Source organism: Pelobates fuscus, chromosome 6 (assembly GCF_036172605.1).
Source record: "Pelobates fuscus isolate aPelFus1 chromosome 6, aPelFus1.pri, whole genome shotgun sequence".
Lineage (NCBI taxonomy): Eukaryota > Metazoa > Chordata > Amphibia > Anura > Pelobatidae > Pelobates > Pelobates fuscus.
This window is the reverse complement of record NC_086322.1, coordinates 275,513,588-275,539,352: the sequence shown is the minus strand read 5'-3', so window position 1 is coordinate 275,539,352 and position 25,765 is coordinate 275,513,588. Positions and strand designations below refer to the sequence as shown.

Below are 25,765 nucleotides of genomic sequence, written 5' to 3'. Positions count from 1 at the left end.
GAGATGCCCCATATTTTGACATTGGTTTTTTTTCGCCTCCAGTCTTCGATGGCGGTGAAGCCGCGTTCAGCCAGCTCGCTGTGCTGTTGGAGCCCCTGGACTGCCTTTTGTAACGTCGCAATCTGTAGCGGAGCTGCAATATTAAAATCCACAATCTCCGCTGGTACAGTAGGTAATCCACAATCAAGCGCTGAAAAGTAAGGCAATATCCCAAAACACCGATGGGGAACCACAAAAGGAGAAGACCGGAGCTCCCGAACGGCCTGGAAGTACAGCGGTGTTCGTGCCGTCGAGTAGCCGTTTTCAGTTCCAGGCACTCGACGACAAAACACCGCTGGGGGAGACAAAGGATCCAAGATAGCAGACCGCCGCGTGGTCGGTAGTCGAACGACGGCCACCCAGGAAAGCACTTAACTACCGATTGCAACAATCTGGTAATTGGTGCCACACGACCCTCAGTGTGTGGGCTTGGGTTCGGTCCTTAGTTCGTTTCACGAACAGCCGTTAAAGTTGCTGTTCGTGAAACAACCATGTAAATGCTAACGGCTTTCGGCTGCTAGCATACGAATACTATATGAATACAGGCAATCATACATTTCAATACAGGATGCAAATTACATTCAAACACAATATGGCAGCAGTGTTTAGGCCAACCTTTAGAGACACGGTTCTATAGTCTGAAGTGGCTAAGTTTTGCCAGACAATCTGTTGTGATTGGTCGCTGGATGCAGCTTCCACCACCGCCAGTCTGGCCGATAAGCCCTGCAAGTCAGTTAGGAGTAGTGCAACATCCGTCTGGATACTCTTCTGGAGGTCTGCCAGGAGCGCTTTTAGCACTGCAGTAGTCACTGGTGAGTTGTCGTGTTCAGTGTACTTTGGAGCTAAACATGGAGTTGCAGGGTGATCCTCTGCCTCCTCTTCTGGTGACATGTCGTCAGAGATTTTGGAGTATGTCTCAGGGTAATCGGCCATCTTTCTGTCGCAGAAAGTCCTGGATATTTAAGCCCGTCCTTGGCTTTTCAGGCTTCAGCTTCTTCGTTTTGCGTCCTATAATGTTTCCTCTCACTCATGGGGGGTCTTTTTTTCATTTTTAATATCACTGCAATGGCCATTCAAGTGTAAGCTCACTTTCCACATCAGGGTGAAACCTCTTAGGTGAGTCCTACACTAACAATTAATTCAGCTAAAGGTAACAATCTCTAATGAAACAGAAAGGGGTATTTTTCTAAACCCCTAAACCAAAAGTCTGTTATTAGCCAGGAAGCAGCTCCAGTGGGTGTCTGGCAGACTGCCAATAGAGGCAGACTTATTGCTGCAATATAAACATTGCAATTTGTAACTCCAATGTTTTATATTGCTGCACTAATTGCAATAGGGACACTGCACCCAAACCACTTCAACAAGCTGAACTTCACCCGCTGCATTCTAAACTAGCTCTCAAACTTATAAAGTCTACAATTTCCAGGTAAATATATTTATACATTTATTAATTTACTGGCAATTTCATAAACACGATGAACAGGTTACATTTTTCACTTTAAATAATAAAAAATAAACATACAAATAAGCCCATTAATCATTTTTAAATTGATATTTTTTTTTTTTTTAAATGCTATTAAGGTATTCCTCCAATAATTTATCAATCGTTTCCTTTGTGCTAACAGACCGAGGATAATAATGAGCATAAAGATTATGTAATGTTCTCACAAATGGCCTTCAAAAACTTGGACATTTGCCTGGACGAATCAATCTTTTTTTGGAATTCAACAGCAACAGAATATTATGCTAATTTATTCTGCTAATAAATATCTCAAGCCGTTTAGCAGCAGATGTAAATTTTCACCAATAGGAAAAAAAAATGGAGACAGAGAGTCTGAAAATAATAAAATATATATATTTTTGGCTCAGGCGCAACTCACTGAAGGAGGTACAAAGTGCAGCTGTTTGCTGCAAATAACTAAGCATAAACCAAACAGGAGTGAAAGAAGTGCAACTGGGTCCTAATTGTATACAGGCAATAAATTATTTGACATTTCAGGGTTACTAAGTGCTTTTCACAGAATATATTTGTATCACTTGAAGAAGAGGTGCTTAGTAAGCCGAAGGACCAAATAAATGTATTTTTTTTTACAAGCCGTAAAAATGTATTTGTAACACAACTGCTCAATGTAATTCTCTAAAGATGAAGAGTACACTATATGTACAAAAGTATTGGGACGCACCTCTTAATTATTGAATTCAGGTGTTTCAATTAGACCCATTGCCACAGGTGTATAAAATAAAGTACCTAGCCATGCAGTCTGCATTTACAAACATTTGTGGGGGGAAATGGGTCGTTCTGAAGAGCTCAGTAGGCATCCTACTGTGATAGGATGTCATCTTTGCAAGTAGTCAGGTTGTGAAATTTAATCTCTTTTACGATATTCCATGGTTAATTGTAAGTGGTGTTATTGGAAAGCAGAAGTGTTTAGGAACAGCAGAAACTCAGCCAGCATGACTGTGCCCCACTGCTCAAAGCAATGTCCATAAAGTCATAGTTGGTTGAGTTTGGTGTGGAAGAACTTAACTGGCCTGCATAGAGCACTGACCTCGAACCCATCGAACACCTTTGGAATGAACTGGAATGGAGACTGCGAGCCAGGACTTCTCGTCCAACATCAGTGCCTGACCTCACAAATGCTCTACTGGTTTAATGGGTACAAATTCCAACAGAAACACTCTGCTAATACCCTCTACCAACTAGGTAGATTTGGCTGTGGAGTCCATGCAGCGCCATCTGTTGGTTAGTTCAAACAACTATATGCACTTAATAGCAAGGCTCATTAATTTGCATACTTAGACAGATTTGCATATTATGGTTTCTGCAAGCAGGGGTCATATTTATTTGTTGTTGTTGTCTTTCCCACCCCTTTATAAATATATAATTGTTTATAAGTATACCATGAGTACCTGTATTTTTCCCCATGTTTTGGTTATATGTAGATTGAGTGTGTCACTAGAAGTTAAATATAATGCGGATATAGGCTAGCCCTAAGTAAAACAAAAAAAAAATGTGTGTCTTGTGTGGTTTGTTCAGGGATCCTAGTAAGAGTCTTCAGACCTGTTGGCTGGCTGAATTGGAACCAGATTCCCAGGATGTGTTAAAATAGAGCTAGGCCTGAGAGCCACATGTGCTTTTGTAAAGGCAGTTGTTGGAGACACTGTAGGCAGAAGAGTAGATACCTGCCTGGAAGAAGAGAGGTGCAGTCTGGTCTAGTGGAAAAAGAACTGAGAGACCACAGTCAAGCATATCGCAACTGGGTCTGATGCGCTCCAGTGTCCCTGATGGCAGCTCGGGAACTATATCACCCATATGTCTACACAAACACAACATAAAATGCAATATTTCAAAAAGTTTATTAAAGTAAAACACACAGTAAAATTTAGAGATTTCCTCTAAACGCCAAAAGGTGAAAATGAAAGGCTGCTATTCAGTAAGATTTGTCTGGAGTCTGCTGCATTTGTCTGAGGCCTTTTCAGTCCGGTTCTCCATTTTTGCGATTCTGGATCCAAACTGCATAGCTCTTTTGGGCAACACAGAAGACTCAGTAAGTCCCAGTTCCACCGCTGCTAATCGTAAAATCAGTTTTTCACCAAGGCCTCTGGCCAGGGTAAGATCTGCCTTTTCACAGATGGTCAGAGAGTTCAGAAAGGATACAACATCTTCATCAAGGAACGGAAACCTAATAGGCATATTTAAAAAAAAAAAAAATAGCAGTTATCCAAAAAGTGCGGTAAAAACATGCAAACTAGGGGATTTACTGTAATTTCTCAATTTTTTGGAGAAGTTTGATTATCAGGGTTATTCACTAAAGTGAGAATTCAAAGTGAATTTCCAATTTAAAGGGATTACAAGTTTGTGACGCTAAAGTGTTGCCTTAATTCGCAGTGCCCAGCCCTATTTAGCCTGCTCAGATTTTTTTTTTTCTACGCTTCTTTTTCTTTTTAATTCTTTATTTTTCTTGTGCATTGGAAAACATAACAGACCAGCCTGTAGCGCCACAACAGCGGTTTCAGGCATTTCAAGGCATACTCGGTCATGGCAGAGATAAACAGCACATTTTTTAGGTAAAATAAGATAGAAACATTTTTACGTTTATAAACATATTAAGTACAGGTTAGCGTTGCATGTCTATTGTGTTGGTCACAATGGGGTCGACTAGCTTAAGGCAAGGATCATACCATGCTTCCAACGTGCATAGTGGTGATTAAAAACGATTAGGCTTTGCCTAACTAGCTAAGATTTACATAGTAGGCATATCAGCCTAACTGCGCACATGTTTGTCAAGAGATCAAGAGTGGCGCTTTTAAGGTACGGTACATAGTATCGTTCAGCTCGGTTATGGTGTTTGCATGAAATCCTTCACACTAATGAGCTGCTTACGTTCTAAGCATATATAGAGATGGGCATGGAATTATGTAGAGATCTATTCAAGATTGCATATATGTCTAAACCCTGAGCCTTGGGTAGTTATTGAAAGTTTTTTTCTAGACATTAATTAATTCTGTGAAGGTAAAGACCACTGGCTTTGTATCTATACAGCATTAGAATATATGATGTACCTAGAAAGCATAGAAAATACAAAACGATAAAACATAAAGATCAAACTGCCGCAGTGTGCACGCATATAGGAGGTACGAGTAGGCTGATAGTTATGGGTTAGGTATAGAGGTCCCCTCATTAACAGCTGCTGTTCGTGGTTATTCCCATGAGGGTGACACTGCCGTAGGTAGCGAGCCTGCTTCAGCTTATGCCCGAGGATGGGAAACGAGAGTCTCATTATTAAGTCAGGATCTTGTCGATAGGGTGTCTCCATGGCAGGCAACATGTTGTCAGTCCTAGTCCCAGTAGCTCTCGCTCAGCCCACGCCAAGACTTGGAAACGAGTGAGTGTAGTCCTGAGGTATTGGGCCCACCTGATGAAATTGCAGACTTGAGGGCTTATGACAGGATCCTTTCTAGAGGTGGTGTGACTGGGTCTCCTGGGTGTTTGGCGCCACTTGCGGCGAGGAATCTTCTGCTTTTGCGGTCTATGCGGCGGGTGAGTTCCCTGCCTGGGGGTACGGTGGATGGCATATTGTGTCGCCTGGGTGAGTGTCCCACCAGTGGGAAGTTTTCCCGCCATCCCCAGTGGGCCTCTCTTCATACCTCCTGTGTGGTGGGTGATTGTGGTACTTGCTTGCAGCTTGTCCCAGAAGGCTTGGAAGATTGCCTCCAGCCTGGAGTCAAAGTAGTCGAGGTTTGTCTCATGCATTTGGCTGGGGTTTTGAGATGTCTGTATAGGGGCCCTCCGCCATCTTGTGTGGTCTGGGCTCCGCCATGTGTCCGCTATGCATGGTATGCGGTGGCGGTCGGGTGGGAGCTGGGCTTCCAGTGCGGACCGGGATAACCCCCACCGGCCCAAAGGGGGGGGGGGATAGGAGACCATCAGCGTTGATTGTTGGGTCTGGCCCTGGGGAGAGCAGCCGCCTCCCCCCAGCTCCATCGCCATTAGGCCGCATGCGGTGAGGGCATCTGTGAGGCATCATTTTGTTCAGCGGTGCTCCCTCAGTGTGGGTAGAGCACCCTGGTTGTGCTGTGGGTTCAGTAGCCGTTGATTTCGCCTCGAATTCCGCCCGCTCGGCAGGAGCTCGCGGCATGCACGTCTGTGCAGCTCCGAGGTCAGGCTTCGCCCCCCTTTACTACGCTTCTGATCACACACCGATAGAATGTGAGTCTAATGCAATTTAATTTTAACACGAAAATGAAATAGTAAAAAAAGATACATATCTGATATGACCATTCCTTGGTATGTAACCTCAAACTCGTTATTTTATTAAAACATTTTAAAAAGGGTTGTGTTTTTTTTCTTTTTTTTTTCTTTTCTTTTAAGCGCAATATATCTCCCTTACATTATTATTACATTATTTGGAAATTTCATTTTGGTACAGTTTACCTTTTCTTTAATAGTTGTTTCTGTCTCTCTACTTTAAAAATCTTACTTCCTGTAAAGTGTTTTTACCTTGCTTCTTTACCGTGATCACCAATCACGCGGTCGTCGCGGCCAAGATTCCTGGAAGCGATGCGACCCAGTTCCATGCTCAGTTCTTCTAGCAGAGCCAAGTATCCCATTGTTTTGAAACGCACTCGGTGACGGGAATAACCCGCAAGCTGCTCATCTGCCCCAATCCCGGTCAGCACCACCTGTGGAACAGAGTTCAAAACAGATTTTGCCTTAAATGCCTTTGCTAGCCGTTGTCAGATTAATGTCAAGTGTAGAATAAACGTAAAAAGGCACTACGGGCACCGGTTTACACACTGCTCTGTGGGATGTCATGACAATGTAACTACAACTCCCAGAAACCTTTGCGGTAACCATAAAGCACTGTTTACAGAAAAAGATCGGCAGAGTGATAGTATGTTAAAGGGACACTGCAGGCATTTTAACAACTTCATTTTCATTTTGATGTTGCAGTCCTGCCCAACTCCTCTCCCAAAATCCTTGATTTTACTAATTATAGGGCTTGGATGCGCGGCTTCTGAGAGTTGGAAATCTTAATTCCTGATTCTCATACCATAACATATCATGACATCATGCGCAGTGTCATTTTATTCAGTGATTCTCTATGACAGAAGCTTAGGCGCATTGCAGTGAGCACCGCACATGCGCCTATGGTCCCCTTTGAAGAGCATTAGATTGGCTCATCAGCCTGGAGGTACGTCATGACACACCCATAGGAGGAGGTTTGGCAGCGCCAATGAAGACTCTGTGCTGGAGAAAAGGGTAGTAATTAGTTTTCTTTTTTAAATTAATTTCACTTTTTTTTTTTTTTTTTACAGAGGGGTAGACCTAGATGACAAGTGGCATCATGACTATAGCATCAGGAATACAGAGATGACCGACGGGACATGCTGGACAGTGCCGTGAGCTTCGCCCGATGCTAGATTAAGGTAATTAAAACGTATTTTAATTTGCCCTTTTGAGAACAATAGTGCATTATATTGATGAAAACAAAAAAGGTTGAATAAACCCTTTAAGTGAAAATTCATCACTGGTTTAGTTTCTTCCAGGTTTGGTAAGATTTCATATTTAAAAAAAGGAACTGAGTGGCACACTCAGAACAATCATTTCATATTAGCGATGCTGCTGTAAAGACCTTAATTTATATCACGCATACAGCACATGTCCAAAAAAATAAAAAAAAAACAAATGCGGAGTTAAATCTTACAAAGCTACATTAAATCATTTATCTTCAGCAAATAAACCTGGGGATTTAGTCGCCATATATGGACCCAATACACATGATCACAGGAGAATATAAATTTGAGGAAAGCCTCTTGAAGCAGTTCAAGCAATAGGTTTTGCAATGAGCTTGTTTAGATCCCATGATGGTCCCACTGATACTAGAGTTCTTTGTAAATAGTGGTGGGATAATGATGGTATGACTGTACGGTGTGACTTACTACCCATATTTATGTGCTGAAGGTAAACAAGTTGAAATAGTATTGAAACCAAAAAATTATTTTTGTGTGTGCTGCTTCCTCTAAGTGGTAACATCTGATTGAAGATGCGGCAAAGCTGGGGGCTTTCCATCTTGGTTATATTCCCATCAATTTGTTCAGCCGTTAGAGTCTGAATGTGTGCACCAATTAAAAAATAAATATATAAATACCAAATGAATAAGATCAAGTAAGGCACAGACAGTGAAATACCCGAGAAGGCAGTCTGAGGTCACGTATAATAGTAAAATAAAATAAAGATACAGGGTTAATTACTAAAGTGAGAATTCAAGGTGAATTCCAAATTTAGGTAAAAATAAATAGTTAAAAAATTGAAAAATCCTCTAAGTCAATTTCCCTGGCCTTAAATTTTAAATTCACTTTGAATTATCACTTTAGTAAATAATCCTGCAAATATAAGTAAAACCAGGAGAGAACACTGCTAATGCATAAAAGGTACAAGTATGCAAACAGTGGCGTACACATGACACATGGGGCTCCCGTGCGAAAATTGATCCGTGCCCCCCCCCCCCCCCGCGCTTACTCTGCGCAGGCCGGGGCCGCAACACATGGCGGCGGGCACCTGGTCGCAGGGGTTGCAGGGCACACACACTTAAAGGACCACTACAGACACCCAGCTCACATCAGCACCTCTAGTTTTAACCCTGCAGCTGAAAACATAGCAGTTTCAGAGAAACTGCTATGTTTCACTGAGGGTTAATCCAGCCTCTAGTGGCTGTCTCATTGACAGCCGCTAGAGGAGCTTCCGCGATTCTAAGACACTGAACGTCCATAGGAAAGCATTGAGTAATGCTTTCCTATAGGCGGTTTGAGTGCGCATTCGGAGCTGAGAGGCGGAGGGATCCCCAGCACCAAGGGAGTCCGGCGCTGGAGAAAGGTAAGTGCTGAAGACACACACACACACACTCTCATGAACAGACGCATACACACTAGCTAACAGACACACACATTTACTGACAGAGACACACTCAACGACAGACATACATACACACTCACTTACAAAACATACACTCTCACTGACAAACACACAAACACACTCAGTAACAGACACACACAGTAACACACTCACTGACACTCACTAGCAGACACACACTCAATAACAGACACACACACACACACTCACTAACTCACACACTTAACACCAACACACTAACACCAACACACTAACACACACATGTTTTTTTTTTTTTTTAAATTGAATCCCCCAGCCTCCTTACCTTTTGGAGTGCTGAGAGGATTCCCCGGGGTCCAGTGGTGCTGCTGGGCTCCTGGGTGGCCGGTCACCGGGCAGGCTGTCTGGCTGGCAGGCGTGCGAGGAAGCTCTCTCCCCTGAGCTCCCTCGCGCGCTGCGTACTGATGCCAGAGCCGGAAGATGACGTCATCTTCCGGCTCCGGTATCAGTGCGGTGTGCGAGGGAGCACTCAGGGGGACAGTGTTCCTTCGCGCGCCCGCCAGCCAGCCAGCCAGGTGATACCAGGGCCAGCCTCGGGGGGCCCTGAGGTGGTCAACTCCTGGGCCCCCCAGGAGAAGAGTCTGGCCACACTGGGTACATACCGGGTCGCAGGGCTACCCCGGTATGTACGCCACTGTATGCAAATAAAAGGTTTATTTCAGGGGTGCCCAAAAGGTACGTCCCCAGATGTTGGAGAACTACAATTCTCATGATTCCTTGCATGCCTATAGAATGGCAAAGCATCATGGAAGCTGCAGTTTTAAAGCGTCTGGGGATCTGGGCACCCCTGGTTTATTCCATACCACAAGAACTGTACAAAAGTAGATTTTAGGCTGGGAAAGCCTGAGTTGTTTCGGGCCATAGAAATACATTTGAAACTTTTTAGTGGGAAATTAGTGAAGGGGAAGGTGATCGGTCAATGTAACAAGCTGAAGGGTGAAAAAGGCTGGCTGAAGTATGAGTGATGTGTGTTTCCACGGCATCTAAGAGCTGAAATATATAGAAAAGAAAGTCAGAAGTTCAGTGAGACTTCCTCCAACTACACAGGTCGGGAAGAGTTTACCTACAATCTAGTCTGTCTATAAAACGAGTAAAGGTTGGACCCACTTTATCCATGTGGTTAATAGTGTAAAGAGAGGATTGATTGACAAATTGAGGCTTTACTAAACAGTACAGGGCAGAGATAAGAGAGAATAGAGGTTGGAGATGAGTGGAGAGTTGAATAAAGGACTTTCAAGGAGGGACAAAGGGGATTTGCTAGGAATTACAGGTTCCATTTTATTAAGCCAATGTGTTCTCAACAAGGCATCATCTGAATACAAGTGGCAATTACCTTGGAAGTACTGACATATGGTTTCTTTTCCCCATTGATAGCAAGTGTGCCTACACCTCTGGAAGCAAACCAGACAGCACAGCCAATACTATCATCTAGGACAGTATTCAGTGGGTGAACGAGCTGACAAATACGTTGCCGCCTCATTTCTTTAAGCTCTTCTGGAGTTATGTCAATTTCCACAAAATTCCAGGTTCTTGATGGGCTTATGGATTTCAGTTCCTCCAGTCCTGCCCTGCCTGTTATACGATCAGGAACATCAAAAGCGTTACAGGAAGCTGAGAGATCCAACTTATCGGTTTGAGCTGCAGAGACAGACTGTTTTTTAACCTTGTTTTTCTTTTTGGAGCAAGGTTTCATACCATTTGGGACGTTCATCATGAAAGCCACGTTAAGAAGATCTACAGGTTCCTCTTTTGGAACGTGACGGTCTGCAAGGGCAGCCAGAATCATGGAATCAATCCCACCAGAAAACAGGATTGCAACATTTGCTTTTCTTTCAGCATCTGACAAGAGCTCGTCTTTGTTTCGATGAAGGCATAAAGTTCGTCTTCGAACAGACTCACTTAATACATCTATAAGGGACTTGGCATTTTTCTGGTGTTCATCTGTAATTAACATTTTAAGGTCTTCTAAAGTGACTTTGGTAGAAGCAGCAACGCAGTGATGTTCAGCTAATGTTTCAGGGACCTCTCCATTCAAAGAAGCAACTGGAGTCATGAGTTTTTCTTCTTCACTCTTTTGGACAGTGATAAATGATGGCAAATTTTTTGCAATACGGTTTTGTTCCTCATTCACCATTCCTTCTTTTGTTACTACATCAACCGATGAAGACTCCCAGGCATACCATGACAGTGTCATTGATTTCGAATTTACCCAAGATTGAAGATCGCATCTAAATATTCCAGATGCTGGAACTTCTTGCCACTGAATGGGATCAGATGTGGAAAATGACTCTGTTACAGATGTGAGGCACAAGGCTTTCTGAGGATTCTGGCTAAATTTCCATAAAAGACTTCGTCGACCAAAGAAATCTCTACCAAACCACAAACTGTGGCTTTTAGCTTGATAAAAAATAAAAGCCCAGGGACCTTGGACACGGGAAAATAGTGTCAATAGGTCATGCTCATCATTACAGCAGGAAAGGTGATTAAACATTACTTGAGTATCGTTCTCACTATCAGAAACTTCAATTCCACCAAATACCTCTCCGTTCCAAAGAAATATGTTGCCATCTTTGTCTTGTAGAGGCTGGGGAGTCAGTTGTCCTCTCAGGTGAAGAACGTGTCCAGAGAAAAAACAACTGTAGCCATTAGAAGGATCACACTTAATTAAGTGGTGGCTGTTGTTAGGTCCACGTCGCCTAATGTTTGCGACATCTTCAGAAATTAATGTGTCATCAGGACAAGCAATTAAACTGACAGTACAACATATCCCACACATTTTTCTTTTCACAAAAATAATAGATTATTTCTTGACTTGGGCCTTTTTCGCGAGATCCTGATAAGTCTGATTCATGTCATCCAATGTCTCTGTCAAACAAAAGAAAACATTTTACAACCATTTATATATAATAAACTGTGATGATACACAGAACACAAATTATAAAAAAGCTAAATAAAATGTCAGCATGTAACAGGATTCAGACCTTTGAAATTCTCTAAGGATCCTCAGCTCCCTGCAGTGAGCTCTACTCAAACCAGGCACTTTATGACAACCGTGCAGCCATGTTCATTAACACAGGTCTAGAGGGGGTTTATGGCACGTGTAGAAAGCACTTCAAAACGTTCTATACATCAGATAACATAAAACTGTAACCTAAGTAGACAGCAACTGCACTATGATGCAGACTTGCATATTGTGCAACCATCAGTCAAGTTCATGCTATACAAGAACTTGACGGGTAAAGTTTGGACTTTCTCCTGTGTGGTTTTTGGGTGAGGTGGTTGACTTATACCTACAGCAATTTCCACTCAGTGACAGACAGGAACTTCTTTACTCCATAACCTATGTCATAAATATAGATTGATAAATGGTGCTGTGTGTTTAAATACAATCTGTATGTTTTTGGTAGAACATTCCTTTATGTTTTTTTAGTAGACACAAACAGCACTAGAACCACTTCCTGCATAGGTTATGATGCAATGACCTCCTATCTTCTGTCTGTGTTGATGCTATTGGTTAGCTTAGCAGTGATCAACTGAAAAGTGTTGCAGCTACACTGTCCAATCATCCTTGAGGTCTTCTACAGCAGGGTTGCCCAATAGGATACCCAGATGTTGTAGAACTACAATTCCCATGATTCTTTGCATGCCTTTAGAATGACAAAGCATCACAGGAGTTCTATTTCTACAGCATCTGGAGATCTTCCTATTGGGCACTCATGTTCTACAGCATCTTTACCTCTCTCTCTCTCTGTTTGCTAAACTAGTACAAGCTGCATGTAAACACAAGCACACACACAACACTGTACTTGCACAGCTATTTAAAAAAAAAAAAAAAAAAACACAAAGCCAATTTAACATCTCTCAAACTTGCCCAACCACTTTTGAGTCAACTTTCCTGTTTTACGCAGAGCACTCCCATTTCCTGTGGGAATTTCAGGGCTGGCTTTTAAATATTAGCCGTGTCCTGGTCCCTGCAGGAGCTCTCTCTTTGTCAATATTCTGGTAATTCCTGACCAGTTTACCAGTAAGCAAATGAGTAGGGACTCCCCTTGTACTTATGGCCACTGCTTTTCTCACCTACCAGTCTCAAGTAAATAACAAGATTAATGAAATAATAGGGAACTTTCAGAGATGGAGTTTTCCAAAGAGGACGTACTTACTTGTACATTCACTTAATGTTTGAGACCTGTCAGCAATAAAGAAAATGTTGCTGTTGGGCTGTTGTCTGTACACCTTCTGCAAACGAAAGACATAAAAGTATACATTCGGTTACTGCCAAACTTGTTCGGGTGAAATGGGACATTTTCAGTACGCTTTACAAATTGCTATAAAGGACAGCTTGGGAATCTCAAGGGGTTAAAATGTTGATAACTCACCCGCTCCGTTTTCAAGTTCGATAACTCATCCACCACTACTTTTTGTTCAGTAAGCTGTAAAAAGTAGAAAAGCAAAAACAGTCAGATCTTTTTTGAAATATTGGAGGATCTTTTTAAGTAGTTTTATTTATTCATTTATTAAAGGGACACTGTAGTCACTATAATCATTTCATCTCATTGAATTGGTTATTGTGCCTGGAGTGCCCATGCACTGTCCCTCCATTCAGTGTTGCACCATATTCGTGCAGTATGCCACAAAATAGGAGTCCCTGGCCACCCACAGTCCAGCCCCTTTTGTATGTGTAGCTAAGGCAGAGATTACACACTTCCTTGTTGTCATACCCATTCATACCGTCAGTTGGAGCTCTGACAGGCTAAAAGCAGTCAGCTGACACTCTCAGCCAATCACAGATGCCCATTATTGCTCAGGCTAATACTTCAAGATATGAGCAGTAAAAGATAAAAAAAAAATATATAGCTATAGGGCAAATTGTTGTAGCTATAATTAATAGAACAGAAAAAGATAGCAGATTGATGGGAAAAGGAAAGGTAATTTCTGTAGAACATAGGAAATGATGGTGTTTGAAGTGTCCCTTCTAATAGAAATATTAATTTGGGGTCAACAACTCCTTAATTCGTTTTGGGCTGTAAGTTAGTAATCAACTTACAAAAACTCACCAATCAGTAAACAAATACTAAAGATTTTTAAACTAACACAAGCACTTTTACAAAAGTAAACCATTGAATCATAAAACAATAAAAAGATAAGAAGAAGAAAGAGAAAATTAAAAAGGATGTAAAGTTCTCTGTGTGCAAAAATACAACCAAAGCCAGCAGGTATCTCTGGCAATCCCTTACATATCTCACACACTTTCTCTTCCAAAGATAATATGGTAATGTTCATCCCTAGTAGAGTAAAGACTTCCAGCAAAGGAAATCGTAAGATTGAGAAGACGCTAGACTTCCATAGGAAAACATTGAGTAATGCTTTCATATGGGCGGTTTGAATACGCGCATGGGTATTGCCGCGCATGCGCATTTGGAGCTGACGTCGGCAGGGGAGGAGAGGTCACCAGCGCCAAGGGAGCCCGGCACTGGAAAAAGGTAAGTGGCTGAAGGGTTTTAACCCCTTCAGCCCAGTGGGAGGATGGCCCTGAGGGTGGAGGGGGGGGGGGGGGACCTAATGACCCTATAGTGCCAGGAAAATGAGTTTGTAAACCATACTTGATTCCGTCAGGAATTAGGCAAGTTTCATGCTTGAGTAGGTGTAATGCTTGTCTCACCTTGGTAACAAACTCCTGAACCTGAATGTCTGTCCAATTGCTTGTGTCCTCCTTATTTACAATGATTTTCTCTGTCATATTCACAGTCTATAGAAAAGAATGCACTCAGTATAAGGCACACAATTTAGTATGTCATCTTATTTAATTAAATATTTGGCTCATACATTTAGCGTTCTAGTTCCTCATCAACCTATTGTTCATGTAACATTCTGACGTCGACTCATTTATTGTTACATTTCACCCTTTTTATAATATTGTATAGCGTTGCGGAATAAGTTGGCGCTACATAAATGCAAAAATAATAATAATCATAATAATATCGAAGAATATTGTATTCAAAGGAAACTGGGTTAAATTGGGGCACGTGTTAGAAATTTCAAAAACTGGATCTTAAGTTAATGTTCTCTTAATTATAAAGGATTGTGATTACAACAGATAAGTGGTCAGTAATCTGGAATTCTAGATCCCCTTCCATAGTTTATAAAAACATGAGATAGCCATTAATAAGCTCCCCCCAAACAGGAATTGATGTGTACTCACCTGTATTATTTAGGGAATTCTATAAATCGCGATAGATAGAATGTTTGAACTTTATTTCTCTTTACAGAAGAGTATTGACACCCCCAGTGCCCCCCTAACAAACCACTGCTGTCTAACACATGGAATGCCAAGATCAAGCAGTCACTTCCGCCCCTTGGAACGCACAGTCGCGACAGCAGGTCGTTCTCGGCGTGCTACTGGCTGCTCCCCGGCGCACGGTAATGACGTATGTCTGGCTGGCCAGCTATAATAAGGAAGTCCCAGTGCATTGTCAGTGTGCTGCACGTGTTAGTGAGGAGGAGGACGTCGACAACATGGTAAGAGATTACAGCAATTTTAGATTTTGCAGTTCTTTAAACATAGTTTTATTAACTAACTAAGCAGGTAATACATATGTATATGTTCAGGCTAATATTGCCAAGTTATAGCCCAATTGGAAAAGTTTTCCCCAAATATACCATGAAGGTTATAGCTAAAATTCTGTGTTTAGTGAGTAAACTTAAGACTAGTATGTATAATATTTAATGTGCTTTATGTTCAAAAACTATCTGGTAGCAGGTGTGAGCATTTCCCAATGTTTAATTCTGTGTAATCCTCTGCAAACATTCTACACCATGACTTTCTATGTGGTTATAGGTCTTGTTTGGAGGCTATCGTTTCCCTGAGATCCACTGATCATTTCCATGGGACTAGTGACTGGCATCTTGATACTCCTGCTCTGTTTCCTCATATGTTTAGTAATGATGTGGCAACATCATAACTCTGCTCCTGGGCGTCATTACAAGGAGAGGGATCCGTGCTGAAAGGGCAGAGGTTACAGCTCCCTTGCTGCTCTGCTAAAGCTTTCTCCCTGGAAACTATAACTGAGTTGGCATCTTCTGCCCAAGTAAGCAGAGGCCTACTCTGCTTTGGCCGCCAGCTGGCAAGCTTTAGGTGTGCTTATCCCCTCGTTTATGCATACCACAAGTTGCAAAATCAGGCTATTCTAGAGCACATGGTGTAATTATGTTGATCCCACTTGCTTCCTTGTGACAAACAGATGAGAACCATTTGGCCGATCTAGTCTGCCCGATATATAGAATGCTTTTAATTAGTTCCTGGCCTATCTTAAGTCTAGGATAGCCTTATGCCTATCCCACACATGCTTAAACAACCCCTTCACTGTGTTAACCTCTACCACTTTAGCTGGAAGGCTATTCCTTGCATCCACTATACTCTCTGTAAAGTAATACTTCCTGATGTTATTTTTAAACCTTTGCCCCTCTAATTTAAGACTTTCCTTGTTGTGGTAGCTTTTTCTTCTTTTAAATAGACTCCTCCTTTACTATGTTGATTCCCTTTATGTATTTAAATGAAAGTTCTTCATGATGATGGACAGTATGTAGGAAAATCCACAGCAAGGTTCGTTACTATACGATTGTTAGTGGTTACAATGTTTTTGAATTATTGGACCTCTTATCTGGTCTGCCCAAGACTGCTTTTACCATCTCCAGACAGCTGATACTTCCTAAGATAGAACTTCTGTTGGCTAACATTTATGCTGTGCAGGGCTTAACTCAGGAGAGCCAACAGATGTTCCTGTTGAACATCTAGCTCCTGCATTTGGTGTTCCTTTTCAGTTTTAATAATCTGTATCACGCTAAGCTGGGGTGTGCTACTAAAGGAGACATTGATGTAAAGAATTGTGTTCTATATCCACACCCCTTCATAAACTCTGAAATGGTAAATACTGGTGTGAAGGAGCAAGATGTGGTCTGGGGCATGGCTCCTGGATTCTGCTGTCTTTGGGCAGTGGGTCTGTGCCAGGCAGCCTAACCTGGACCTAGATAAAATCCCAGGATAGACCAGACGTCTACCTGTGCAGTTACAGGTGTGAGCACATCACAGTATCTTGTGCTCATGTATAGTACTGCACACAGCTCTTATAATGGACTGACTTCAATATTTAGTGTAGAAAATGTTGGTAATTATTCCATATTTACTTTTATTTTATTTTTTCTTTAGGGTAGCTTAATTCACTGAAGAATCACTCTGCATGTTCCCAGGTTAACATTTGGTAAGTAACAAGATGGACTGCTTGATCATTATGTTGGTGCTTAAAGCAACTACCCTCTACACAGTGCATCTGAAACTCTGCACCCCCCTCTCTCCTCTCCCATATGTTATGACTACAAACCATTTCAGCAATAATGCATGCTTCTGTTCTAGGCTCATCTCAATCACCCACTTATCATTTTTTCATAAAGATATCATGCTAGTGTGATGTGTAAACACAGCCATAAGATAATAGACTTTTGTTTTGGTTTTTTTTTTGTGGTTCCCTTTACCCAATAAACCCATCTATAGAAAGGCTATAAATCTGTAAGCATCCTTCCAATACGGATATAACAAGTGGTGAAGTTCTGTGTGTGACTGTCATATGGTCTGGGACCTGGCTTCTGGTTGCTGCTGCCTCCTGGGCTGTACATCTGTACCAGACAGCCTTACCCTGACCTAGAGTAACAAAGGATAGGCCTGTCTGGGTCATCCTGTGCCGTAACAGGTGTGAACACATTTTAGTAAATTGTGCTCATGTATAATACTGCACACAGGTCTTCTCAGACTGCTATGAGTAATGTTTTATCTAGCATGCTTTATATAACTGCTGTAAAGCACCATTTATAAAACCATGGACATGTTTCAGGGTGTAAAAATATTTGAATACTGCTTTTGTAATTTATATTTTTATGGTGCAATCTCGTATCGTGCTGTAAGTTTGAATTTGCATAGGTTTCTATAACCAAAGCCGGTCTGAACTATATATATTTATATGTATTGGTTCCCATGCCCCTTTATGTCTAAAATTGTTCTCTTTTATTTTTCTTTCTAGCAAGCCCACGGCTGCCTTATTTGTGTTCGTGTTATCCAGACTGTGGATGCTGAAATGCACTCTTAACCTGTGCTCTTATTTGTAAATGTTCAATGGGCAGTCTGCCCCTCAAATGTTCTATATTTCATTTTTCTCTTCCCTTGACACTACAAACTGCTTTCTTTCAGTTTCATAATGGATAAAATTAATAATGCCAAAACAATGTTTAGATAAACCTATTAGAACTTTTTTCTTCTCAATTTACTTAAAGGACCACTCTAGTGCCAGGAAAGCATACTCGTTTTCCTGGCACTAGAGTGCCCTGAGGGTGCCCCCACCCTCAGGGACCCCCTCCCGCCCGGCTCTGGAAAGGGGTAAAAACTTACCTTTTTCCAGCGCTGGGCGGAGAGATCTCCTTCTGCTCTCCTCCTCCGATCCTCCTCTTCTCCTCCCCATCGGCTGAATGCGCACGCGCGGCAAGAGCTGCGCGCGCATTCAGCCGGTCACATAGGAAAGCATTCATAATGCTTTCCTATGGACGCTGGCGTGCTCTCACTGTGAAAATCACAGTGAGAAGCACGCAAGCGCCTCTAGCGGCTGTCAATGAGACAGCCACTAGAGGACATAGGGGGAAGGCTTAACCCATTCATAAACATAGCAGTTTCTCTGAAACTGCTATGTTTTTTTTTTTTTTTTTTTTTTTTTATTATAGTTTATAAGGTACAAACACCAAATATACATTGTTGGAGTATACATATAATAGTTTACACATTGATGGCCACAACAGTTAACATATAACAAATCAGATATAATTAATCCGTTATGATTTCAAAGTATCCATACATTTCAGAGTTACTTAGGTCTTCCAATTTCATAGGCACATACATCAAATCTATTGTTTTTTTTTTTTTTTTACAATACAAGTCGAGTTGAATCTAGTAGCATGTCCTTCCTAATTCGAGTAATTGCATTATTGTAACCCTGAGCTGCATCATTTTTCAGGTAGGATCTAATGGCGCATATGGAAGGCTTAGTATCAATGGTCTTACTGCCTTAAGTACAGTGTACTTTGTCCCTATTGTCTGTGGTGCCATCACTGTATAATAGACTGGGAAGGTAATGTTCCTCCTATTTCCTCCTACTTATGATAATCATTCCGTTTGTACCCGTTTTCTGAATATATATATATATATATAAAGAACCTTTCTGTTATCAAAAAGTAAAACAAAAACAAAGAAACTATGGGGAAGGAATACTGGGTAGAAGGTGGGAGTGTTAAGGGGGGAAGAGGGGGGGGGACCCATATTCCCGGAATTTTTTTTTTTTTTTTTTTAGCTCTTCAATTTAGTGTCTAGGGTTTTCCCTGTACCTTTTGTAATTTATTTGTTTATGTGCCCTATTTCACAGGGTTTCTGTACTTGTCCCACATGCTCCACGCATCTATCCAGAATTGCCTTGGCATTCTATGTGCTCGGACAGTGCATTCATATAGTCTAATGTTGTCAAGGTGTGTGGTAATTGTATTCAATAATGGAGGATCCTTTTGTAGCCACATCTTGGCTATGGCTGTTAATACTGCCATGGTTATATGGAAGATGAGGTATTGAAGGGATTTTGAAAGGTCCCGTGGTATGTGTTGTAAAAGGAATATCTCAGGTTTGAATTCTATGTCCACCTTTCCTATTTGGTTGACAAGGGATTGTATAGTCTTCCATAGTTTTGTGATGGCAGGGCATGACCACCAAATATGTATAACGTCACCCGTGTCGTGATCACAGCGCCAACATGCTCCTGTCTGTTTCGGGTCAATGTGTTTCAACCTGTTGGGCACCATATGCCATCTATACAGCATTTTTCTAGACAGTTCTATGTGGGTTGTGGATAGTGTGAGGTGTTTGTGTGCCACAAAGCTCTTCTGCCAGTTTTCTTCTGGCAATTGTCTCCCTATATCCTGTTCCCATTTTTTTTATGAAAGTCAGGTCCCGTATCTTTTTCTCGGGTAGATAGCTGCTATACACTTTGGAGAGTATACCAGATGTTTTTTTAGTTTTAGTACATAATTGTTCTAAGGCTATCATATTCCTCTTTATGTCAGTGGTGTGTGTTGATCCCTTATTTCTCCCAATCCATGAAATTATTTGTCTATGTGCATATTCCGCCGTGATTGGCAACTTATACTTTTTTTGTAGTGAGGCGAAGGTTATATATTCTTCTTTATCCCTAAGTTGGTATACGTGAGTTAGGCCTGTGTCAGACCATTTCCTTATATTTAGATGTGGGATCAAGACTTCAAAAGAGCGTAGGAGCATGTTTGGGAGCAGCTCTTTATCAAGATTCAGGAATTTGGTATATTTATCCCATTCTTTTAAGGTTAAGGATGTTGTGGGAAGAATTTCATTGAAATGTTTCCTATGTGTTTTGCTTATTCCTGCCAAAGTTGTAATTTCGTATCCCTCTGTGTGCGAGGCCTCCAGATGTACCCACGCCGGGGGCATGGAGTGGGAGTGTAGTGCTGCTATTAGTGTGCTAATCACTGCTGCTTTATAATACAAATCTAGGTTTGGGAGACCCATACCCCCCGTTTTTTGCGATAGGTACAGTATGTTTGCAGCAACTCTAGGACGTTTATTCGCCCAAATGAAGGCGTTAATTGTGTTTTGTGCTTCTTTAATGTATGCCGTGTTCAGTTGAATGGGTAAGGTACGGAATAGGTATTGGAGCTTGGGAAGGATCATCATTTTAACAGCGGCTATCCTTCCGGTCCATGATATATATTTGTTTGCCCAGCTTCTAAGTTGAGATTTAATAGATTGAAGGAGTGTGACATAATTGGGTTTGTACAATTTGTGTGCATGTGTCGTAAATTTTATCCCTAGAAATGTGAGGTGGTCCTGTCTCCACTCAAAGGCTGTGGATTGCTGTAATAATTTAGTTGCTTCGGGCGTTGTAAAGAGACTCATTGCTTGTGTCTTAGACACGTTTAACTTGTAATAAGAGCAAGCACTATATGCTCTTAGTAACGTGTTGAAGGTTGGGATGGAAATTTGCGGGTTTGTTAATGATAGCATGACATCATCAGCATATGCTGTTATTTTGTATTCTCGTCCCCCTCTTACGATGCCAGAGATTTGTGATTCATCTCTTATGGCTTGTAGCAGTGGCTCTAAGGCCAATATGTATAGTAGTGGTGACAGTGGGCAACCCTGCCTTGTTCCATTAGTAATATAGAAGGGTTGCGATGCAAACCCTCCATTTGTCACTCTAGCCGAGGGCTTGGAATATAGTGCCGCGATTAATTTTAGGAATTGTTGTGGGAAATTGAACTTCTGTAGTGTTTCTCGTAAGAAGCCCCAGTGCAACCTGTCAAACGCTTTTTCAGCGTCGAGCGACAGGAATACACTGGGTTCCCCTTGGTGTTGCTTGGTATATAGTAGATTGTATAGTTTCCTTGTTCCTTCAGCCCCCTGTCTGCCCTTCACAAACCCCACTTGGTCTTGATTAATAATCGTGGGTATCATATCTGCTATTCTAGTGGCATATAGTTTGGCTAATATTTTGGTATCCGTATTTAGGAGGGATATGGGCCGTAGGTTTTGAGGTTTATTTGGTGGCTTACCAGGCTTTGGCAGCGTAACTATATGTGCCATCAGCATTTCATGTGGCATATTGCCTGTGGATATTATGTGATTAAACGTATCTACCAGGTGTGGTCCTATGATATGGCTAAATGTTTTATAGTAAGAGTTAGTGAGACCATCTGGGCCCGGTGATTTGCCCGGAGGAAGCGATTTTATTACTTGTAGAACTTCAGGCAGGGTGATATGGTTACTAAGCATTTTATTTTGGTCGTCTGTGAGGCTAGACAAGGAAATGTTAGACAAGAAGTTTTGGATATCCTGCGTGGACGGTTGAGGTGTCTGAGAGTCTTGTCTTATATTGTATAATGTTTCGTAAAAATTTGCAATTTCTACTAAAAATTTCCCTTGGGTCATGCACTTTTCCCCCTGTACGGTTATGTAGATATGGGATTTTTGATTGGGCTTGCTTCTGTCGTAAGAGCGATGCCAAAGCCCTACCTGCTCTATTGCCCTGTGTGTAGGTGCGTATTTTCAAGTTCTGAAGCATGTGCGCTGTTTCGTCTAAGAGTAGTTCATTTATTTGAGTTGTGATTAAGGCTATTTCTTTTGACAGGTCTATCTTAGGGGTTGAGTGGTGTGCTTTTTGTAGATCTCTCAATTTTTTTAATGAGTCAAGGTATTTTTGTTCCTTAATTTTTTTTAGGTAAGCCGCTCTGCTGATAAAAATCCCTCTGACCACTGCCTTATGAGCCTGCCAGGTAGTGGTAGGCTCTAATTCTGGTAATGTATTATTATGGAAATATTCCCTAATATCCTGGCTTAGTTGGGTGCAGAAGTCTTTGTGCTTAGTTAGAGCATCATTTAAGCGCCACGGGGGTTTCCCCTTGTGATCATATTTGGTTTGGAGTTTTACTGTTACTGGGGCGTGGTCAGACCACACTATGTCCCCTATTTCACTATTCGTTGTTCTTGGTAAGAGGTCAGCAGTGACGAGAATCATGTCTATTCTAGAATGAGTTTTGTGGATGTGGGAAAAGTATGAGTATCCCCTTTCGGTTGGGTGTTGTAGTCTCCAAATATCATACAAGTTGTGTTCCATAATTACTTTATTTAGTGTTTTACATTGTTGTATGAGGATCTTTGACCTGGGAGCACCCTGAGCTAAGGAGGTGTCTTCTATCGGGTGTAGTACATGATTCATGTCACCGCACAGCATCATTGATGTTTTTTGCGTGGGTGGAATCTTGTTGAGGACTTTGAGCAAAAAGTTCCTCTGATGTACATTTGGACTATATACACCCACCAACGTGTATTTAACAGCGTTGATTGTGCAATAAATTATAAGGTAACGACCTTGTGTGTCTTTTTTGAGTTGCAACAGTTCAAACGTGAGGGACTTATGAAAAAGGAAAGACACCCCCCTGGACTTGGAAGAGTGGGTTGCATGATATTGGGTGGGAAAATCTTTCATGCCAAAAACTGGGACCTTATTATGTTTAAAGTGCGTCTCCTGTATACACATAATATCCGTGTGAGTTCTATTCATTGTTTCTAAAAGTACCCGTCTTTTATGCGGGGTGTTGAGACCCCTTACGTTATGGGATTGTATTGTCACACTCATTGGTGGGTTTTAAAATATTGCGGTCAGGTAATATAGGTTGTTCCGAACCCCATACCATATGTCTATTGGTTAGTCTGCTTTGTGTTAGTGCGTTCCACAAGTGTGTCAGGTGTGATGCTTGGCAATAGACAGTACAAGGCAAGTACGTTGTTGTAGCGTCATCTTTACCGGGAATGTGGGGGGGGTAGGAAAGTTTCGGATAACCTGGGGGTATATAACTTGGATCTGTAGAACTTACCCCAGTTGGGGTCATGGCACCTAGCTGCGGAGCCATGGGGGGTAGATATCGAAATATCTGTGTGGGTGGCTAACGGCCTTAACATATTAGATTTTTAGATTAGGACCTTATCTTGTGAGTGACGACCCATTTGTATCCTATTGTGACCTCAAGGAGGAAACCTCATTACTAGCAGTTAATAGAAACACCATAGCGTAAAACATGGAAATCAGTGCACAACAAAGCATTCTTTCAGTTAGCATCATAGAGAGTTTACATAGTATTAATACCTGTCTATTGTATGTCTGACTTTTGGAATGTATGCATTTCGTATCCAAACTGTAACACATTTTATCAATTTACATACTCGCATTAGGTAGTATAAGTGAGTATTTAGGGTTCAGTCATCGTCGTTAATTTTTTTTTTTTTTTTTTTAATTATTACCCTCCCAGTGACTATATGTTTCTTAATCCTACCACTCTATGTGTGTGGGATAGTGTATTGACAGTCATCAGATACCGTATATCAGCCTGCAGTCTGCTTATGTACAATACCTGAACCTTTAAGCAGTAATTGTTTTGCATTTATGCTTCTCAATGATCTCAGTTCTTGTTAGGGCTTCTCTGTGTTATCATTAGCTGTACTCATGACAAGGAATGTCACAGTATCTGTCCGAGTCTATTGATGTTCTTAAGGTGAGTATGATATCCATGTCCTGTGTTTCTTGTCAGTGTTGTGCGCTGATCGTTGTGATCGTCGTCGTGCTTCAGATGTTATCGGCTTGTGCTTTAGAGGGATCCTCCAGAGGGTCAAGGCATATCGTATGCCTGTGTGGTATTGATGTGGCTTCTTATACGGGTCACAAACTTTGTATAGCAATAGGTGTGATCTTATTTTTTTTCAGGTATTTTATTCCAATCCACCTGCAGGCGTCGTGAAGATGTCACCCCTTTTTCGGTCTTTTTGCTTATTATACCCCAGGTTTGCAGGAGCATCTCCCCTTCCTCAGGTGAGGATACGGTGTGTAGTTTACCCTCTCGGGAGATAATCATTTTGGTCGGGAACCCCCATCTAAACCTCAGGCCATTGGCTCGTAGACCGTCAGCAATGTGAGCAAGGTCTTTTCTTTTCTTTAACGTTGTGACGGACAAATCTGCAAATAGTTTTACTGCTGGGTAGTCTGGATGTGGTGCCGACATATTTCTGCTGGTACGTAATATCAGCTCCTTTATGTGATAATAATGTACCCGTGTGAGTACATCTCTCGGCACGGTTTCTGTCAGGTACCTTGGTTTTGGGATCCGATGTACTCGATCCAGAAGCAGCATTTCCCCTGGTATATCAGTTGCGTATGCCTTGAGTAGGCCTCTTACAAATGCCTGCAGATCCTCCGGTCCGACTGTTTCGGGGATTCCTCTGTCGTAGGTTGTTCCTCCTGGAACGATCTTCGAGGTCCGCTAATTTCATCTCCGTTGTCGTAAGTTTTTGTTCCAGTTGCTCTACATGGCTCGCGAGGTCATTATGCGCCACAGCAAAGTCGTCCATTTTGGATTCGACATGCGTGGTTTTTTTACTGATCTCTTGGACCTCTCTTCTAAGCGAGTCCATAGAGTGTTGCCAAGACATAATTAGCTTCTGGGACTGGTCTGCAAGTGCTACCTGCAAGTCATCTTTGGTAAGTTGATCCTTTGTCATAGGCAGTCTTGTATCTCGGGGGTTCGGGCTGGCGTCGCCATCTTGCGAAGGCCTCACTTGCTCCGCGGTCTCTAGTTGTTTGCTGTTGAAGAAATTTAGTTTTTCGTTCTTTGTCGAGTTCTTCTTCGTTTTAGCTTGTGCCATGTTCTTTTTTTAGCAATAAACAGGTCCTAAGCGTTCGGATTGTCGTGGATTGTCGGCCTTGGTAGCCAGAGCTCGGGTTCAAGCGACCATTAAGCTCGGCGGTTAGCCACGCCCCCCTGAAACTGCTATGTTTATGAAAAAATGGGTTAACCCTAGACCTGGCACCCAGACCACCTCATTAAGCTGAAGTGGTCTGGGTGCCTAGAGTGGTCCTTTAACTGAAACTCCAACCCAGTCAATGAATATAGACCAATCAGGGATTACTCTGTATTTCTCCTCCCCTTGACTTGCTCAAACTCTGCTAAGGGTGTAGGTGTCAATCCCAACAGCCATAACCAGTAATTGTTGCAAGGAATTGACTATCTATGGAGGGTCTTGTGGGATCCTCCATAGACCTCAGTGTTGTGCCTTAATGTCTGCAAAGAGGACCACAGATCAAGAAGGCCATGCCCACAATGGACAGGTTCAGGTAAGTAAATCTCGCATTTTCTGACCAACATGTTGCCGTCCGGTACCTGTAAATTCAGCATTGTCACCACTGACAGTACTGCTTTAAAACTTTCAAGTCTAGTAAAAAGCCTGGTATAATCTGAACAATGTAAGCAGCACTTAAAAGAAAAAGGGAACTTGCACTCTTAAACCAATCTAGGAGCACAAACCTGTATTCCTGACCCTAGTGTAAACCATTTTAAGTGGTTTACTCGACTTATTTTCAGCACTAAGTAAGTCCGCTGGCCCTCTCTGTATCCTTGACTGACATCAGAACTGATTATCTCAGCCAATACAAAGTTTTCCCATAGGAACAAGTATTGGATTTGGCTAAAACTGTCAAGGAGGCCGGGCCAGTTTGCATCTCCTCATTGAATCAATGCATCTGAGGTAAGTTCAGGGTCTCCATGTAATGTAGAGATGCTGTATGTTGGTGCTGCACATTGTGCAGCACTGCCCCAGGAAGCACCTGTAGTAATCTG

At 41.9% G+C, this 25,765-nt stretch overlaps 1 protein-coding gene and 2 non-coding genes across 3 annotated transcripts; 2 read left to right on the top strand and 1 right to left on the bottom strand.

The window, feature by feature from the left end:
• Positions 1–3,377: 3,377 nt before the first annotated feature.
• On the bottom strand, positions 3,378–14,845 carry ASNSD1 (asparagine synthetase domain containing 1). Its single transcript, XM_063425499.1, has 7 exons — positions 14,691–14,845; positions 14,151–14,237; positions 12,868–12,921; positions 12,652–12,727; positions 9,825–11,356; positions 6,041–6,222; positions 3,378–3,722 (listed from the first exon to the last, which is right to left on the bottom strand). Exons 5-7 carry the CDS (start codon positions 11,265–11,267, stop codon positions 3,467–3,469), a joined length of 1,881 nt encoding a protein of 626 aa, XP_063281569.1. The 5' UTR covers positions 11,268–11,356; positions 12,652–12,727; positions 12,868–12,921; positions 14,151–14,237; positions 14,691–14,845; the 3' UTR covers positions 3,378–3,466.
• A 1,594-nt stretch (positions 14,846–16,439) lies between these two features.
• Positions 16,440–16,611, top strand: LOC134566256 (small Cajal body-specific RNA 16). Its single transcript, XR_010084008.1, has one exon. It is a non-coding gene; the product is annotated as a small Cajal body-specific RNA 16 (non-coding RNA).
• A 498-nt stretch (positions 16,612–17,109) lies between these two features.
• On the top strand, positions 17,110–17,283 carry LOC134566255 (small Cajal body-specific RNA 16). The gene has a single exon (XR_010084007.1). It is a non-coding gene; the product is annotated as a small Cajal body-specific RNA 16 (non-coding RNA).
• Positions 17,284–25,765: the final 8,482 nt, after the last annotated feature.

Bases quoted from the DNA above. Each gene is read 5' to 3' on its own strand.
- ASNSD1 (XM_063425499.1), bottom strand. From the start codon at position 11,267: ATGTGTGGGATATGTTGTACTGTCAGTTTAATTGCTTGTCCTGATGAC. The intron at 6,223-9,824 runs GTAATTGCCACT...TCTGTTCCACAG, and splicing joins CATATGTCAGTACTTCCAAG to GTGGTGCTGACCGGGATTGG. The intron at 3,723-6,040 runs GTAAAAACACTT...TATGCCTATTAG, and splicing joins GATCACGGTAAAGAAGCAAG to GTTTCCGTTCCTTGATGAAG.